The sequence below is a fragment of the Scomber scombrus genome, chromosome 12, assembly GCF_963691925.1.
Source record: "Scomber scombrus chromosome 12, fScoSco1.1, whole genome shotgun sequence".
Lineage (NCBI taxonomy): Eukaryota > Metazoa > Chordata > Actinopteri > Scombriformes > Scombridae > Scomber > Scomber scombrus.
The window spans coordinates 18,851,721-18,871,665 of record NC_084981.1 but is presented as its reverse complement, the minus strand read 5'-3'; the positions used below and the strand labels follow the sequence as shown (position 1 = coordinate 18,871,665).

General features: G+C 40.5%; 1 protein-coding gene across 1 annotated transcript in view; it reads right to left on the bottom strand.

Moving 5' to 3' along the window:
* The window catches only part of LOC133992270 (ankyrin-3-like), a 92,681-nt gene that overhangs the window by 41,424 nt on the left and 31,312 nt on the right, over positions 1 to 19,945 (bottom strand). The window contains exons 4-20 of the mRNA XM_062430989.1: positions 17,935 to 18,033; positions 16,998 to 17,096; positions 15,488 to 15,673; positions 13,123 to 13,221; positions 11,360 to 11,458; positions 10,835 to 10,933; positions 10,046 to 10,243; positions 9,013 to 9,111; positions 8,692 to 8,790; positions 8,456 to 8,554; positions 8,173 to 8,370; positions 6,372 to 6,470; positions 4,096 to 4,194; positions 1,781 to 1,978; positions 1,296 to 1,394; positions 315 to 413; positions 21 to 119 (exon numbers count right to left, since the gene is read on the bottom strand). Coding sequence (XP_062286973.1) covers positions 21 to 119; positions 315 to 413; positions 1,296 to 1,394; positions 1,781 to 1,978; positions 4,096 to 4,194; positions 6,372 to 6,470; positions 8,173 to 8,370; positions 8,456 to 8,554; positions 8,692 to 8,790; positions 9,013 to 9,111; positions 10,046 to 10,243; positions 10,835 to 10,933; positions 11,360 to 11,458; positions 13,123 to 13,221; positions 15,488 to 15,673; positions 16,998 to 17,096; positions 17,935 to 18,033 — 2,067 coding nt within the window. The remainder of the gene's footprint in view (positions 1 to 20; positions 120 to 314; positions 414 to 1,295; positions 1,395 to 1,780; positions 1,979 to 4,095; positions 4,195 to 6,371; positions 6,471 to 8,172; positions 8,371 to 8,455; positions 8,555 to 8,691; positions 8,791 to 9,012; positions 9,112 to 10,045; positions 10,244 to 10,834; positions 10,934 to 11,359; positions 11,459 to 13,122; positions 13,222 to 15,487; positions 15,674 to 16,997; positions 17,097 to 17,934; positions 18,034 to 19,945) is intronic.

Sequence of the window (19,945 nt, the reverse complement as noted above, 5' to 3'; positions counted from 1 at the left end):
GCGTGCCAGTGTGCACTGACCATGGTGAGCTCGTTGGCTGAGGCCCCGTGTTGAAGCAGCAGGTTGATGATATGTGTGTGACCCTGCTGAGCTGCTTGGTGTAGAGGAGTGTACCCGTTCTAGACAGAAAAACAGACACACAAAGATAGTCAAGGAGAAAGAAGAATTATTAAACTGAATCCTCAGAATGGGACAGAAATGGTGCAAAAACGCAATGAAAGTAAAGGAATTGTAATACAAGACTTTGCATGTGAGTGTGTGTGTAAGAGTGTGTAGATGGGGGCATGCATGTTTGTGAGTGATTATATGTTTACCTTGGTTTTGCCATTGACTCTGGCATGGTTCTGCAGCAGAAAGTTTGCCATCTTCGCGTTGCCATAGTGACAAGCCACGTGCAGCGGTGTGTAACCCATCTGCATGAATTAAAGTAGGTAGAGGAGGAGACACAGACATGAAAGAGCACACAGATGAAAAGAAGAAGATAGTTACATATGCTGACCAGAAGTCTCATTTGGTTACATCACAGAGAAGAAGTGGCTGTTATTTTGTAAAGTGGATTTTGTAAGAAATTTGCAAGAAGTTTGTAAGAAAATATATTTTTTAAAAGCCTACACTACTTAGCATACTATGTCTAAATAAATTTCAAAACTGTATCATATTTCATGTCCCCATTGGATTGTATGAGCGGTGCAAAACAGTAATGGAGGAGATCAGTGAGTGAATAACCTATTCACTGTAACTGTCCTGTCAGCACAGACACACACACACACACACACACACACACACACACACACACACACACACACACACACACACACACACACACACACACACACACACACACACACATACGATATAACCTTCAGCTAGTGTTGGTTTGTCTCCGTGAACGTGAGCAGCCTGTTATGGGGTCTGTGTGTGTATGAGTAAATGTAACAGAGTGTCACTGAATATTAGAGCATGCACACGTACATGTGCATGTTTGCTGCAGTGTGTGGTGCATCCATAAAGACATTAATACCTTCGACTCAGGTATCAATCCTTTATTTATGTAACACCTGAGAAGATTGCAGACAAATGTGTGCGTCATTGAGTGTGTGTGAGTGTATTTATTTGAAGGTTTAAATACACTATTCAGATAAATCCAATTTAAACGGGAACACAAAGACAGTCAAAGATGCATGTCAACAAAAGGTTATGCATCTAAATTTAACCATTATAAAAAAGGTTTTAAGACTCTAATCTGTGTTTGTATTTACAGAGTGTGTATTGTGTGCATCATAAAAAAGCTTTACCTTTGTTTGTGGGTTGACATCAGCCCCATGGTTGAGAAGGACTTCTGCAACGTTGACCTTGTCCTCCTGAGCTGCTAGGTGGAGTGGTGTGAGTCCACTCTGTACATAAGGAAAGGACACACACACAAACGCGTGAACAAACTAAGAAATTGTTCATGGTGGGAGCACATAAAAAGGACTGAAACATACTGTACTTTAGTGTCTAACAGAGAATGGGATAATCACTGTTTTTCAATTGCTTGGGAATGATCAGGTGAAAATTAGCATGCCAATGATAAAGCTTGCAAGACAAGCGCATCAAATTTCAAGAATGAACCAGGGATGGCTAATCTCTACCTAGTACAAGAGTATATTTGTGTAGTTGTGAAGTATTTGTGAACTTATAAATGTGTTATTTGTATCTGTAGGGGTGTAGTAAGCAAGCATGATCCCACACTTATTTTTTAGCTCTACATTCTACATCTACAGTACGTCACTGATTTTACCTTATTGCACACATTGACGTTGGCGTTCTTGGCCAGCAGCAGTGATACTAAGTCCACGCTGCCCTCCTGTGCTGCCAGGTGAATCGGGCTAATGCCTTGCCGCGTCACTGCGTTGGTGTCGGCGCCGTACTCCAGCAGTGTGGTCCCAATGTCCATTTGGTTCTTTTTGGCAGCAATATGGAGCGGCGTGTAGCCATTCTGAGACGAAAGAGATGAAGAAGTTAGCAAGACGAGCTTCAATGAATTTGGTGATTAGTGTATTATTGTATCCATTTTATTGTTATACTTTGTGTAAATCAAGTAAGATTTCTATAATGTATTTTATTCCATTCTGGATCAAAATGGAATTCACTTCATATATTATAGACCGTAAGGTGGACAAGATTGCAGGATGACAACTATGGTTAGGAAGCTTCTAATAAATGTCTAATACATTTATGTTAAGGGGTTAAAAAGATTGAGCTTCAAAACTGAAAAAAATAGTATTTGCAATCATGACTGTGGACTGGAAAGACCCAAACTTAAATCAAGACCCTGAGGCGGAATAATGAACCTCTGCCAAAAAAAAGGTTCAGAAGGTTCAGCAGTTGAGCAAGAGAGGTTCAGTATTACTGTAAGCACTGAGGTAATGCTAAGAGAAGTACTGGCATCAGGCGTGGCAGTGTTGGTATAAACTGGAGTAATCAGTGCAGAGAGCAATCGTGATTAAAAATATTTGACTAAAATATCAAGGTTTTGCATCTAAACATGTAATACATTTTTGGATTGACCCACAGATGCTATATATAAGATAATAATGATATAGGATTAGATTTCAATCCAATGACAATCATAAAGGCTGAAGTGCCAGACACATTTTGTCAGCCCTGCTGTAAATATTGTTTAAAATGACCCTTGAGATCAGGTTTGACTTATTCTTTTTAAGGGACAAGACTCCGCAAAGAGCTTGTCAATGAGCATCAGAGGCAAACACACAAAAGGTTTCACTCAGCCGGCTGAGCACATGTACAACACTTAAACAACAGACCAGGAACAGCTGAAGAAGAGGACTGAAGAGACATTCCTCACTTTGGTCACAATGGAGAAGATACTAGAGACAGCATTAAGCTAAAGACTGCATTTAAATACATTTCCGTGGTGGGAGCTCCTTTAGTGGTAGTGTGAGCTGCAGGTGGGCTTTATTCAACTCTCAGCCTTGAGGTCCACGGAGGGGTGGAGTGATTTTAGCTTAAATAAGAGTGAGTATAAGGTTGAGGTGTGTGGAAAAAGGGAGAAACTGATGTATTTCTAGAGTCTGTGTGAAGACTTCTTTCAAAAGTCAAATCTCAATTTGGTGTGGTCAGAGACATACAGAGAAGATCATTCTCTGCAAACATGCATGTGTTTGCATACATGCATGTCCAAAGGCTTTTACACAACCCTTTAAATTCACCCAGACTGATTCCTTTCCAAAGTACTTAAATTAGACCAAGCACATTAACTTTAGCACCCAGCCAAATGAAAAGCAATTTATAGAGGGAGAGAGAAAGGGAGGCAGGGAATGAGTAAGAGTGTGGGAGGGTGGCAGGGAAAGTAAAAAGGAATAAACAGAAACAGATACAGTTTAAAGGTGAGGGGAGCTAACAGGCGACAGAGCCAGTGACAAAAAGTGAAGACAATTAAAACGGACAAATTAGCTTTACAAGTTTGGGTCTCTGACTGTCAGTGGATGGACCAACCAAAAATAGGCATTTCCTGCCAAATTTTGGTTCCCAGTTCTGCCATTCAGCTCTTAGCTGTTCTGTGGTTTTGACAGAATACCAAAGCCTGGCAGGAGACTAACCACAACTTGACCGTATGTCACTGACCATGTGTGTTTGTGTGTGCCAGACATTTCAACAAGAGGAGTTACTAAAGTGGGAAGACATCAAATTTACAGCTCTGGAAAAGACATCACAAAAGTGGGTGGTTTGAAGTAGTGACTGACTCTGGAGTAATTTACAACATATATAAGACATCACCAGCCCCTCTCGCATATGCTTTCCAGTTTTGCTTTATGAGAAATATGAAATATAGCATCCTGTAAACCACTACCCTCAATATGCTGACAGTATGAGCTAAATTCTGGCTGGTGGAGTGATTTCAAAGACTTTCCAGAGCTTAAAGAAAGAGCTGCACATTCACTCACAACATTAAAGACAGGGCAACATGGAATGGGAGCAAAAGGGTGAGAGTTAGCTCTTCATATATACAGATGAAAGTTGTTAATGGCACAGAGGGAATGAGACAGATTAGTTCATTTTAGTTTGTTTGTTAATGTGTGTTCGTGTGGATACCTTGGCGGCAGCGTGTGGGGAAGCTCCCTGATCCAGCAGCAGCAGTGCCACTCTCTGATTATCGTAGTGAGCGGCTACATGCAGTGGAGTTAGCCCACTCTAAAACACCCACACACACACACACACACACACGCACATTCGAGTACACAAATACATTCACGCACACACACAAACATGCAACACAACACCCGGTTAGAAGATCATTGAATACCCACAAGCACAAACACGCCCATAAGTAAAATGAGAGCACCGAATCAACAGAATGGAGGGAGATGAACATTAAATTGAAGAACTTTCCATCCACAGGAGACAGTTTATAGCAAAACCTTCATGCTGAAATATAGAGGAAAAAGCTTGGGAGGATGACATAATCAAAAGATGAGCATGTCATCACTGTCCTGTGAATTGTATCTCCAAAATGTCAACTTTTTGTTGTTTTCCCTCTTGTTGTTTTATAAATGTTAAGAAGCAGTAATACACACACATAATCTTCAGTGTTAGCTGAAAATTTTAAAATCAACAAATCTAGAGATACAAGGTTTTCATTGGACAGCAATGCAACAACACATGAGAATTATTATTCTTCATTTAGCAGAAGTAGCAGTTGTTGTAGTATTAAGAGTGCCAGCAGCAGCAGCAGCAGCATGTTGTTATTATTTAAAGACCCCCTCCAGATATGTTTCCAAAACCAGTTGTGATGTCACAAGATCTTTCTTGGATGGATACACATCTTAGACTCAGATTTAAGGTGAGCTTTCTTTTTTTAAGTAGAGGGGGTCTTTAAAAGTCATATTTTTTTCATTTTCTTCACACATATTTCCTTTAGCACTGTTATAAAGTTAAAACAAAGGATTAGAGTTAGTTGATGGTACCTTATGTGTCTGTGCTACACCCAAAGTACTCCACGCACACACTACGCTACTATATCCCACTCAGTGACCACAACTGACTCACCAGGATGTTCACTAAGCCACTGGAAAGTCCCACACATTAAACAATCAAAATATTCAGGAAAAGTGTGCAGAAAATCTGATAATCTCATTGGATGTCGTGATGTGTTGTTAGTGTCATGGAAATGTATGAGAAATTGTGTTTTTTAGTCCAAACCAAATAAGTTGATGTGTTTCTCTAAATCTCTACAGGGAATAAAGTAATTAAACTGCAATAAAGGCCTGATTTTGCTTTGTGCTTAGACTCAGTACTACAATGGGACTGATTATAGCGTGACACCACTATGCAGTGTGGAAGTTTCATTATCATACCTAACTGCCATTATGTTAAATGCTCTCAGATGGTGACACACACAGACACACACACACACACACACACACACACATATGAGCGCACACACACGCACACACACACGCACGCACACACACACACACACACACACACACACACACACACACACACACACACACACACACACACACACACACACACACACACACACACACACACACACACACACACACACACACACTAACGTTGTAATCAGTGCCAGTAGGCCTGTGCTGAGTAAATGTGTTAGTAAGTGTTTGTGTGTTCACAAATGCATTTATACAAGGACACATGTGGAGGTGGAATAAGTGCATATCATCGGGAGAATAAAGGCTAATCTTCCCAGAAAGTTTTTGCAACAGGACAAGCATCTGTTGGGCCGGTTGTCCTGGGGTTAGTCCTGAAGCTGCCCCTCCTCCTCAACACCCACCCCCTGTCCAGCTGCAGTTTGGAAAAACCAACTCAGAAAGGGTTCTGTTTACTCTCTTTGAGACAGGTTGGATAAGGGCAGGCGACAGAAAGACTTGCAGTTTGATAAATGGCCTCAGTATCTGAACGACTTCCTGATTTGGCTCATTTGTTGGCCACATCTCACCAGAAATGTTGACTGTGCTATCCATACTAAATAAATCATCAGGATATATTTGCCACTGAATGTGTCTGTTTCAATTTTGACGTTTTGGGTTTGTTTTTTTTTGTTTTTTTACATCAGGTTCTTTGGAGGATTACTTATGTTACTGATCCTGACCCACCTTGCTATTGGTAGCTTGTAATAATGAAGAAATAATTTGAGTTTATGCTCCACTTCCATTTATCTTCGTTTGCTCTGTTTAAGAGTGTCATCATCTGCCTTACGTGTTTTCTGTTCCAGGACCCTCCCTCCTCAGATAGTTCATGTTTCTGGTGGCGACACATGTAAAACACCCTAAAATGTCAGTAAAGACAGAGACTGACTCCCCTAAGTGTCCCCTTCCCCTTTGTTAATGACACCTCACCTTTCCAGCAGCATCAGGTGCAGCTCTCTTCTGTAGGAGCAGACTGGCCACCTCCATCTTGCCATACTTGGCTGCAACATGGAGGGGACTGAACCCTTTCTGTTGAACACAGAATAAGATACATCACCAAAATGACTGACATAGGAAGGATGGAGACGACAGAGAGGAAGAACAGAGAGGGGTATACAAACTGGGGTTAAGTCTTTCTACATAATATAATAGTTTCTCACATAGTTGTAAAGAACTCATCTGAATAATTAAGTTAATCTGTTTTACTTCACAATATAAAGCACATGAAAACTGCAGCAGCAGCAGTGACACAAGACAACATACTGTAACAAATATGTTTTTGTTTTTTACTTAGACTGAACCATATCAACTATTTAAGGCTCATTTAGAATATTAAAAACAGACTGCAATGTTTAAATGACATTTGAAACTAAAATATCTGTTGCGAAGACAAAACACTGTGGACATTTGTAAAATATATATACATTTTAAAGTATAATGACCTATTATACGATTATTCAATTTATCAAATTTTAAAAATGATCTATTCCTGTTGTCTTTATATGTGACTTATTTAGTTAAAACAACATAACATTATTTCAAGGCATGTGATACCCTGAGAAGCTGAGCTGAAGGCCCTTATTTCTACATGTATTCGACCTTCCATAAATGCTGGCTGTTGTATAATGCGATCATGTTAATCTCGGTTTCCTTCCTGTGTGTATATGAAGATATTTAAAGACATTATGTCATATTTTCCAGAGGAATGTGGGACTCCCACGATTCCCATTCTATGCTCTGAAAAAGTTGACCTCATTTGTTTTATTTGCTACAGTCAGTCCTCATCATAGTTAATACAGTAAATGATAATTTTAAAGAAAAGATGGGTAGCTGATAGAAAGGGTAGTTTTATTTGATTTTCTTTTTTTAACATGGGAACTTTAATGATATATTTGCTTCATAACCCCCCCCCCCCCCCCCCCCATTATTGTGACATAATTTCCTTAATCAGCTGACTCAGGTGATGTCCCAAAAGGCTCTCTGTGTGTGTGCGTGTGTGTGCGTGTGTGTGTGTGTGTGTGTGTGTGTGTGTGTGTGTGTGTGTGAGTGTGTGTGTGTGTGAGAGAGAGAGAGGAGATAGAAAGAGTGCATTGGCACCATGGGGTTTACCCTTCATTAATCTGTTCCACTGACAGAGGGCATCTTCAAGGACAGCCCCCAGCAACATAGCACACACATGTTTAAACCAATTCCATAAAGTCTTCTCCACATCTCTTTTTGACCTTGCTCTGTGCAATTAGTCATACGTGAAACCAATACCATCAAAACTGACGTAATCTTCCAATGGTTGACTGCATGGATAAAAATAAACCTCTTGAGGTACTAAATTAGCCAAAACTGATACTAGTACTGACCTGACAGTGAACACAATAGGATTGATACGACTACATGACTGTAAAAGATCCTAACATAGGCGAGCCTCATCTGCTGGTTATAGACAGGTTATGAGCCCCATAACCGGAGACTGTGGATGCAAACGCTGAATAATAAACAAGGTAAAATGATTACCATGACAGCTATTGGAAACAGGAGATTGGTGCCCTCTAGTGGAGTTATGTGACACTGAAATTGGGGTAGATGGTCTGTGCTGTGATGTTTGGTTCTCCAGATATGTATGAGTGTATGTGATGTCATATGAAAGAAATATTTAACTCCTCTACATAATGTGCTCATATACTTTGTGTACTCCTATGAATCTATATAACTGTGTAAGATCTTCCTCAAAACCCACCTTAGTAGAGGAGGAGAGTGAGGCTCCGTTCTCCAGCAGCATGGCAGCAACATCTTGGTGTCCTTCGCGGGCAGCCAGGTGGAGGGGGGTGTAGCCTGAGGTGGTGGCAGCATTGGCAGAGGCGCCGCACTGCAGCAGCTGCTGGACGATGTCGGCTTTCCCCAGCCGACTGGAGATGTGCAACGCTGTCTGGTCATCCTGCACAGAAGGAGAAAGTGACTTCTGGTCCAGTGTTTTATCATTGTTTGACAAAGAGACTCATAATGGGGCTCAGTGTTCTAACCTTGGACTTGGTCTCCACCTTGGCTCCATTTTTCAGCAGGTATCGGACTACGTCTGCCTGGCCTGCCCTGGCTGCCATGTGGAGAGCTGTTTCACCTCTCTGGGAGACACACAGTAGTGTTAGCTTTCCACATAAAGTGATGGGAGAAGTTAAATCTGAGTAGATATTACTTAAAAATGTGTATCTATTAACTTGGAATCTAACAGTGCATCATTCAAAATTATTTATTCACTCACCACATTGGTGGTGTTAGGTGATGCACCGTGGTGTGTCAGTGAATGGACAATGTTCTCATGGCCCATGAACGCTGCCACATGGATGGGTGTCAGGCCAGACTGTAGGGGAAGAGATATTGTCATTATCCAAACATGTCACTACACTCTTTATTTAGAAGTAGCATTAAGACAAAGCCCTATTAAAAGGCAAGCTGGACTATTTTAATTGGTATAGCTTTGAATAGTTAGAATTAGAATTTATAGGAACCACTTCTGGTACCAAGTGCTAAAAGGGAAAGTCAAGCAGAGTAGAATAAACTGTGGTCCATTATACTGTAGTACCTCAGTAACAGCCTGGATAGAAGCTCCGTGTTTTAGCAGCAGCTCCATCACTTTGACTCTGTTCTTCTTGCAGGCGATGTGCAGTGGGGTGAAACCGTTCTGCATGCAGACAGAAAAGAAGAAAAAAAAAATCAGTTTAAGCCACAGCGAAAAAACCAAGAATAACTGTGCGACTCTTCTTATTAGGCTGATATAGGGAGATAAATAATCTGCCAGGAAATAAATGAGTAAAGAAAATGACAGCTGCAAACCACAGGGACAAGGAGGAAGCCTTTTCTTTCTCAATTCTTCTACTCCTCCTCCTCAAATCTTGATTCTTAGTAAATTCCCTTTGTATCCCTTTGTGTAAATCAAGTCAAATCTAGCCTTTGAAATTCAAGACTTGTAGCACTTTGCTTCACCTTCCTGGCTCATAATTCTCTGCTTTTCTTCCCTCTTGCATCATGTATAAATATTTTATCGTGTTCGGGTGAAATTTATATGCCTTAGTAACCAATCCTTTTCCCATTCTCCTGAACTGCATTCAGTGGTGGAAAGTAAGTACATTTACTCAGTTACTGTACTTAAGTACACTTTTGAGGTACTTTATTTGAGTATTCCAATTTTATAAATACTTCCTGTCCACTATATTTCAGAGGGAAATACTATACTACTTCATTGACTACATTTGACAGCTTCAGGTACTTTTCAGATGAAGATTTGACACAATGGATAGTATAACAAGCTTTTACAATACATTGCTAAAGATGAAACCAGAGGTTTTTCAAACTTTTTAGCTTTTGACAACAAAAATCAAAGATTAGAGAAAAAGTCCAAAAACTGAAAACCGATTTATGTATCAGAACTTTCCTCTCCCATTATTCATCTCACAACCCCTCAGATTTATCTGGAGACCCTTAGGAGAAGACCAACCCTTAGTTTGCGAAACGCTGGACTAAACTAGTAAGCCAAAAATGTCACTATTGGTCCAGAATCTGCTCCCATGTGACTTTCTACTTCCAGTCCCACTCTTTCCACCCCTTCAGATTCCTACCAGGGCCTTGGCATTCGGATTGGCCTTCTTGTCCACAATGAGCTTGGCCACCTTGTAGTGACCGCAGTGAGCAGCAACGTGCAGCGCCGTCAGGTAGTCGTTGGTGACGTCGTCCACCGGCACGTCATGCTGGAGCAGGAGCTGGACACAGTTAAGGTGGTCCCCCTGAGTGGCCATGTGGAGCGGTGATAGGCCGTTCTACAGTGGCGGAAAGAGAGGGAAAGAAAGAGAGAGAGAGAGGGGGAGAGAAAGAGAGGGGCAGACAGAGAGCGAGACAAAGAGAGAGACAAACACACACGCAGACGGACACGTAGACAGATGGACAGACAGACACAGTAAGTTAGGGCGTGGCCGTGCGCTGCACAGAAAGACTGTGAAGGAAGTTGCCGAGAAGGTTACAGAAGCATTGTTATAACGAGGCCATTACAACAATGTCTATTTTGTTACACTGGTCGTCCTGCGCGGTCAAACTGTAGGGCTACGCAGTGGAGACAGGCTGTTCTGGAGAGGTCGCACAGATGTTATGGAGACAATGCGACAACACTACAACAACAACAACAGACCTGCTATCTGACTGGATAATAGATTTTAAATAGCGCTGTGTGGTGAAGAGAAGTAATTTCTACAAACTGCTGTGTTTATTATAGTGTTACTGAGTGTATACTCTATGTGACCTATTCTATTATATTTAAGTCTATTCTATTACTGCCAGTGGCAAAGTGTTTGTGATCTGTCCTTTTCCATTCTAAGTTAAGCAGCATCTCCTGAATTAAGCATCCCAGTAGCTACCTTGGTCTTGGACAGGAAAGGAGCTCCTCGGTCTAGAAGGATTTCTACCACCTGCTCGTGACCGCTCCTCGCCCCACAGTGAAGAGGTGTCAGACCGTCCTAGAGAAGAAGAGAGCAACAGTGTTAGGATAAAATAAAATAAAATAAAATAGAATATACAACTTTATTGTTCCCTAAAGTGGAAAATTGTTGTTGGCTGATTCAGCAATTCATGAATAAATCACAAGAAAATAAATAATTATAATTTCTTACAAAAAAAGTTAAAGGTTATAATTTTGGCTACAGAACTGATGATTGTAGTTACGTTATGGAAACAAAATGAGTAAAGAATATACACATCTGACATGGCTTGTGTGATGGTTCATTTGATAATTTATTCCATTTTGAAAGTTAAGAACTGATAATCTTGATGCACTTCAGCAGCTTATTTTTCTAAAAACTACAATTGAGAATTAAACCTACAGAGAATTTCCTTCGGTGTCATGCGCCTCATGTTTGAGTGTTTCATGAGAAATTGGTTCTCACCTTGGTCTTGGCGTCAATTTTGGACCCTCTGTCCAGCAGCAACTTGACCATGTTGCTGTTGCCCCTTTTTGACGCCACATGAAGCGGTGTGATGTCATTCTGAACAAAAAAAGTGTTATGATTCAAATATAAAAATAAATCTAATAGTTTATTATTTGCACAAAAGCAAATGTAATAGTCATCCACTCTATTTAAATTGAAGTATTTAATTGGATATATTAGAACATATAATCTTGTGGGCTGTAAAGCGATCGTTATGCTTTTTTTTCTCAGCTCTAATGGAAACCCTACAGTACTCCTCCTTATGCGTGCATAGTCTTAAATTATTACGCAGGCAACAGGGGTAAAACAGCTTCATTGTTTACAGTTCCTCCACTTATGTAGCTTGACACTCTGGCCCCAACATGTAATCAGTGTCAAAAAGCAGCACAAGCGTCAACACTCAGACACTAGCTGATATAATTATGGACCACTGTTGACTCTGGTTAGCTAATGTCTAATGTGAAAACAAACACATTTTCAAAGGCAGGCTCTCTTGGATTATAATAGGTAATACAGTCAATAAATGCTACTCTGCTTATTATATCAACCGTTAAGTAAGAGTGCTGAACACTGAGAGAAGGATCAGCTAATGTGACAAACACACTGTTTACTTTATTTAATGGACAGTAGGGAATTTAATTCTTTAAATTAAGGATAATGATGCCCCTTGTTATTTGGCATCGTTCACAGTGTTTAACTTTGAGAGCACACCCACAGCGAGGTGTAGACCAATATGAGCTTCAATGTGAGTCCATCAACATGAACAGGTCTCACAACTCTTCTCCAGTACACAGCTCTTTATTCACCAAATGTTTTTGGCATCTTGCCTTCCCCAGAGTGACGTCTGAGGTTGTTTCTAGTTTCCTTATATACAAACAGCAAATTCTGTATTCCTGTTTTTTTTTTTAAACACAGTATTAGTAAATCAGCGGTTGACCTTAAAACATTTTTCTATAATTAAACTTTCTGTTCTTCTCAAAAAGAAAAAATAAATTAAATTTCGAACAAATATAGTCATCATATAAATAAGTGTACTGTCTCATTCCTCTTTTCACCCTTTTGGTTAAAAGTGTCCAATTAGTGAAATCCAGGATATCTCAAAATCTCTTTCTGTATTTGAAAGATATTTTCTCAGTTCTTATATATTTAAGGGTAGAGACTGGATTTCTTTTCTTTTCTTTTTTTTTCAATGTATAGTGTACTAGAAAAGAAGTATGCAACATTTTGGTCTTTTACTGTGTGGTAATATTTGCTCATGTTTAAAAGTCCATTAAGATATAAAAGAAAAACAAGAGAGAGAACTCAACAAGTCATTACAGTTCATGTGGGTGGTTTTGGTTTCACAGTGTTTTCTCTCTTGTAGTAGAAGTAGCATATGTGATGTGATGTGCACCTCTTGATGCCAAGTCTACTAATAAACCCTGCAGCATATATCCCATGTTTTACATGCTGTGTCTTTAGGTGATGCTCCTTTCCTAAAGCACTCAACATGTATGCAAACTGTAGAATGAGGTAGCATTCATTAATGACTTTCATTTGCAAGTAGTCTAACATGAAGGAGTTAATTAAATACAAAACACCTTTGTGGACTGAAGTATTGCTAAATAAAAAGGCTGGGAAACTATACTGTCTCAACATATTTGGTTAGAACACCTTTCATACTGTTTACCTTCAGTGTTAGTAATACCCCTCCCAGACAGCAGAGGGCAGCATAAACTCACCCGCGCCATGAAGTCCACAGCAGCCCCTCTGTTTAGCAGTAGTGTGGCCACGTTAATGTTGCCATAGTGAGCCGCGATATGGAGCGGGGTGAAACCACTCTGAGGATTGGAGAAAGCCGTACAGCACACACATGAAAACACACAATCAAGCACACACATCATATTACAAATAGTGAAACGCACCAAAGTTGAAAAAGTCAACACAGACCTTGAGTTTTGTAGCGGACTACAAAAGGCCTGTAGCCAACATACAATCACACTCAATCAGACAAAGACATACTCAGCTATAAACTGTTACACTGACACCTGACTTTTCTCACAGGGGCAGAAAAAGTCCTTTTATTGAAGCATCAAACATGGGGCCAATGGTATGCTGACAACTAGAGGGTACAAAATTCAGTATACCATAAGAGCTTCTATGTGCTCTGAAATATAACTCATTACACATACACTTAAACTACTCATTTATCTATCAAACTCATGCATTGTTTACAACGTTGTGCGAGTTTGGCGGATACTGTTTGAAGATAATTATAGTCAATCGAAGTCATCTGGTTGACAACATTTTGATCAATTTGCTGTGCTAAAATTGTCCTGAAAATGAACCTAATGTCCGTTGGTGAACATCATGAATGAGAGTCATATCCTGGCAAAAAACCCTGGCTTAGTGAGCAACAGCTGTCAAAGCAGCGGGACACTGGAAAAGGTCTTATCCAATAAGTGATTGAATACCACATTAGGCTGGCTAATCATTTGAATCTCAATTTCAAATAATTAATAATCCATTGGAGAGCAGGTGTCTCAGACGTGTATCCACTGTTATGATATCGGATGTCCCAAACATCCGGACCAAAAACACTACAGCTGTGAACATTTATTACATAATCACATTAGAAAACTAATTTTAAACCTGACACTTTGGTGGCCTAAGAATAGGTTAATCTTGTTGTTTCTTATATCAAATCTGCAGTAACTTTCTTCCATCTTACATCCACTGATAAACAAATTTGTTTACCATCAATAAATCCATTTTTGGATGAATCGTAGCAGTTATATAATCAGCCTGCCAAAGCCAGAAACAATGCCAACCAAAACAGGCACACGCAGAAGGTGGCCACCTGGCTATGACGTGATGAAGGGGCCTTTATTACCATAGAAGCAGTGTTGAGGTAGTGTGTTGGTTTGGTCCCATGAAAAATGCTTGAGGTGCAAGGGTTGAGGATTAGAATTACTAAGAATGAATAAAGGGTCAACTAGTGAACTAATTAGACCAGCTGTTTGTTGCTGTAAGGCTGGGTTCCTTTACAGCTTGATGGAGAATCTGTTGCCATGCAGGTTTATGGACAAACCACTACTTTTCAATGGATGATAACCACTTTTCATGCTAACACTGGTTATCATGTTAATCAGTTTCATGGATTGATTTTGTCAGAACACATTAAGACAACAGTTATTCAAAGATAAGTTGCCAAAAATAACAGCCAAAGCTTAAACTTTAGGCACCATGAAACCATTAAAATAGACAGTCTGGATACCCAAGCCTCCAGCTTCAAGATCTACTGAATCAGCGTTAGTGAATCATGCGCTATAAGTCTGACCTTCTCTAAGACTAAAGATATCTGCTACATGAATGAAGCAATGAACAGGAGGAAGACGAGACTGAGTTAAAATGGAAAAGGGGATATGACAAAGGGCTGCAGAAACACTACTGTATTAAATCAGGGGCACTGAAGTGTTTGGGGTTGTATCTTTCAGACTGTTATGAGCTGCGATGGAGAGACTAAGTAATGTACAGAGTAGAGGTGTACCTCTGTTGTTCTATTCACCATCATCTACAAAGTCAGCCAAGAGAGGAGAAAATGGGCAGTTAGTGAGCAAACAACAGAAAAGGGCTTCCACTGACATGAAGTGGAGAAGCAGAAAGAAGGGATAAGGAGCTCAGTATGAAATATTTCAAGGGAAAAATGTTCTGCACTTAAAGTAAGCGTTGCTATTTAAGGAGATTTTAATTTTGAGAAAGTTATATCTCTAAAAACTAAAATCTCCCAGTATGATTGTACATCCAAATCTCAGTCACACCTGTCATACTGAAAGTTACACGTTTTTATCGAATTTATGTTCAACAGTGTGATTTAACATATACCAAAAATGTATTTCTGCTCCTTTCCCCTGTCTGCCAAAAAGTGAGTCAAAAACAAATTCCACCAAGAAAAAAAAGAGAGAAAGAGGTAGCAAGGAACACAAATCTGAAAGAAACACAACTAAAGGAATCAAGAATTAAAGAAACAACCAATCAAAGAATCAAAGAAAAGTAAAAAAAAAAAAAAAAACTGTCTAGCAATCCACCACTACTGTCTTTGCTCACCTTGGACTCAACGTCTGCATTGTGGTCGTTCTGCAGGAGCAGGGCCGCGGCCTTGGTGTCATCCTTGCGGGCAGCGATGTGCAGGGCAGGCAAGCGTACCTTGCCCTTTGTATCGTTCTCCAATAGCAAGGAGACCACCTGGTCATGGCCCTGCTGGAGGGCCACCGCCAAAGGGGTGAACCCATCCTGCATTTGAGGAGAAAGAAGAAAGAGAGGAAGTGAGTGATTTGGTTTTGCATAAATATTCATAAATGTCACTAAAAAAAGCTAAACTGAGGGGAAGTATTATGGCTCTATGTTAAACTACAAACGTTTTGTTTTTGAGGATAACAAGTCAGAGATTACGTTGTATTACGTTGTATATATCATAACTTAATGACATGTGTCAAACAGATAAGGAGGTTATTGTACATTTCCAAGCCTCCTACATATAGATCTCTACTGTAGGTTATATGATGAGTGGATGGGGCTGAAAAAACACATCTATCTCCCACACACATTGCTCTTACAGTATGTTGCATAATAACGTCATAACGTGCTTTTCTGCATACTGCATGCCTCAATATGTGTATGCGCAAAGGTATACATGCATGTGCCTGCATTCATATATCATGTTCGCACAAGTACTGGATCCATGTGTGTATGTGCTTGTTTGTGTATGTGTGTGTGTGTGTGTGTGTGTGTGTGTGTGTGTGTGTGTGTGTGTGTGTGTGTGTGTGTGTGTGTGTGTGTGTGTGTAAACATATTTTATGTGTATGCGTGTCTTGAAGGGCATCCTGTGTTCTACGATGTAGCCCATAGATGTTAACCGGTGGATTGTAGACTTCCTGGGTATCCCATTAGCCCCATCAGCTATTTATCTCCATAGGTGCACGTGCTTGTGTGTGTATACGTGTGGTGACTGATAAGTATGTGCGTGTGTGTATGGGTTCCATAAGCTGAGCAACGTAAATCAGAGCAGTAACAGTGGCAGCAGCCGTGGAGGAGAGGCAGCGAGTGCAGTGGACCTCATCAGTGACCCACTCAAGGTCACTCTGCCTCCACCACCATACACTACCAATCAATGAAGCTCTGCCTAGTCCCTCACGAAGAGATGGGGAGGGAGGAAGAAGGGGCGAGGCGGAGGAGGAGGAGGAGGGTGGAAAGACGGGGGAAAATGTGAGACAGACAGGATGAGATGAAGACAGAGACAGGAAAGTAAATAGAGGACAGAAAGATGGAAAAGAAGATATTGACAGATGTAGAGCGAGTGGCGGGGTTAGGAAGATCAAAGGTGGAGGGGAAGGAAACAGAGAAGGAGAGGAGACGGATGTGGTTAGTACAACAGATGTAAAGACCACACATAAAAATGCATGGAGACACAACGGTGCGACTACAGAGAGATAGAATGCAGGACTGGCACACATACACATATGAGCGTGCACACACACACACACACACACACACACACACACACACACACACACACACACACCACAAAAACTAAAACACACACACTGATGCACAGTACCTCAGTGGCCATACTCTGGCTTGCACTGTTCTCCAGAAGGAACCGTACCACCTCCAGGTGATTTTCCTGGGCTGCCATGTACAGAGGGGTGAAGCCATTCTGCACATACAAACACACATAAAGTTATAACAGGCTAGACACTTACACTTTAAATGGTGAAACATGTTATACACAGTTTTAAAGTGGTTTGTTGGCAGACCTAACATGTTTACCAGCTCAACAAGCAGCCTTTTAGAAATTCCCACAACAACAACAATGAGGAATAAAATGAAACCACATGATAAAAAGACTCTTTAAGAATTGGGTTTGGGTGTGTTTTTAATTATCATAGAACTGCAGGCTTTTTTTGTCTTTTGTGTACATAAACAACATCATAAAAATGTCCTGAAATTGACCCAGCATGCTTGAAATAATGATGACTACACAATGAAATAATGTCTCAGTTATTGCCTTCAGTTTGTTTTGTGTTCCAGCTCTTGAAAAAGTACTTTGGATGTGTTTGAATACATTAAATTATATCAATTGAGTGATTAACTTGTTATTGACAATATACAAAGATCTCATTGACATACTAACTTTGGTGCTGCTGTTGATCTGAAGGTACATTTTCACTGGTTGTTTAAGAGTTTGACAAGATCAGAGGGAAAGAAGGTTTGTGAAATCCTCCTTCTCACCTTGATCTGATAGTTAAATGTAAAATGCGAGGAAAGCAGTTTCCTTGAGAGGCCAAGGCCTAGTTGGCACGAGGCCAGATTCTGTGAGCGAGAATCTCTCCACTGAGTGATTCCCTCAATGTCAGTGACTTGATGATAAAGTGTCATCTGAACAGAAGCGTACATCACAGCAGTGTAAGTAAATTGAAGTTGTTTCGGGTCCAACATGTCTCCTCCATGACCTCGCTCGCTGACATTATGTGTGTGTCGTGTATATATCCCACCTGAGATTGTGCGTTGACATTGGCTGCATTAGTAACCAGCTCCTTGACGACTTCCGTTTGGCCAGCAAGCGAAGATATGTGCAGAGCAGTGTTTCCTTTCTGGATTACATGGAACAACGACAGGAATGGGTGTTAAGCTCTGCTCCACCTGTCCCACTGTTATGTGTGTGTGTGTCTTGCGTGTGTACCAAAGTCTGTATATATATCCATGACAGTATCCATGTGTCCAAGTGAATCCCCTCACACCGACCATACCACTGGTGTTCCAGCTCTGGCACCCCCCCTCTGCCTGCACTGCCAACAATGTGTCACTTCCGATGCCCTATGTCCCACACATTAATGAGCTCCCACTGTGCCTCGGACATAAATAAAACTACAGGAGGCTTTTTATGAACCTGTGCAGGTCCTTGTGAAAGCAGAATCGACCCCCGAGCCTGCCTCCTGACCATGTGATACTGGGCTCCGTTATACGTGACAAGTGCAGTTGCACAATAGTGATCGTCACATGTATTATATACAGTAGCAGGCACAAGGCAGATTAATAAAGAGACAGACAAGACCGTTTAGTACAAAATGTAGCTAATGATAGTCAGGGAGCACAAAAGCAGATGACCTGCTCCTCCATTAGTTAATGATCTGAACCATAAATCTAAATATTGTTACTTTGACACAGTTGACAGGCTCTCACCGATTATGTTTAATGGTCTACTCCCTTCCTTGTTCTCACAGTAACTTCCGTGCATTCTTCTTTCTTTGTAAAATGCTACTTTTCAGGGACATTTATAGGAAATGGTAGAAAATACAGATATAGAAACGTATACCTCTACAAAGGTGGATACAATGTCATGAACATTAACACAATGTAGTGTAATCCAATGCAAAATTTGCAATATATCCTCACTACCTGGGTAAACCTGACAAGTTTCAAAAAGTACTGATTCATGTCTTTTGTCATTTTTGAACATCTGTGAGAGGTTGGCAACACAGCACACTGTTGAAGAGATGCTGACTACGGCCCCATGCACTACTTGGCCTTGGACATCTTAAATGATGACAATACTACAGCCTAAAAAAATAAGTAAAATAATATTATATTCTTTCCAATTGAACAGTAAAAGCTTCACAGAAAAAACACAATCTACAGGCCCCAGCATCACAGCAGAGCTAAATCAACATCTCTTTGACGGTCTCAACATTGTAAACTTCACAAGTCTAGCATTTGTTTTAGAGCTGTTGGAGGTTAATGAGCCGAGGACAAGGCCTTGTTTAACTTTCACATAAGAGCAGTGCAACATTAGGGGGTACACAATTAACTTTAGCATCAAACACCCACACAGCCTAACTAAAACACTCTGTTTTACTGAATCTAGTTATCCTCGATAGCACTGCCTCCTTGATTAGCTCTATCGGCTGCATAAAATAGAAATTGATAGGCGTTAGGGCACAGGCAGTGAATTCCCAAGATCTTAAACTAATCCCTCACCATCCTCGGGGTCACAATTGAGAGTCTTTAATTGGGGAGATTTTCTCCTTGATCTTGAATATTTCATTGTGTCCTGTGTTTATGTCAGCATTAGGCATGCGGCCTGTGGCAAAGAGGCTGAACCAGACGACTGAATGTGAGCCTTCCAGGCACGATCTGGATAATGTTTTCAATGGTTCTCCCTCTCAACTCCTTTGAGCATCTGAGGAAAGAGGCTGCAAAGGGAGGGACCCTCCCCTGATGGATTACATATGTGATATCATAAAATATAACACTATTACTGCCACTGCTCTGCAACTTGTACTTTATTTCACAAATTTCCAGTTTATGAATTTAATATTGAAATTGTCAGCTCTGTATATTCGACTTTACTCCTTCTGCTTAATTTTGTCATATATTTTATTTTTCCTTTGCAGCACTCCAGCAGCAATCCCCACAGGGATCATTACATATTTATCCAATATGAAACTCTAATGAAGCCAGTACACTTACAGTAGTTGTACTGTAGCTGCATGTGGTTTAATCCCA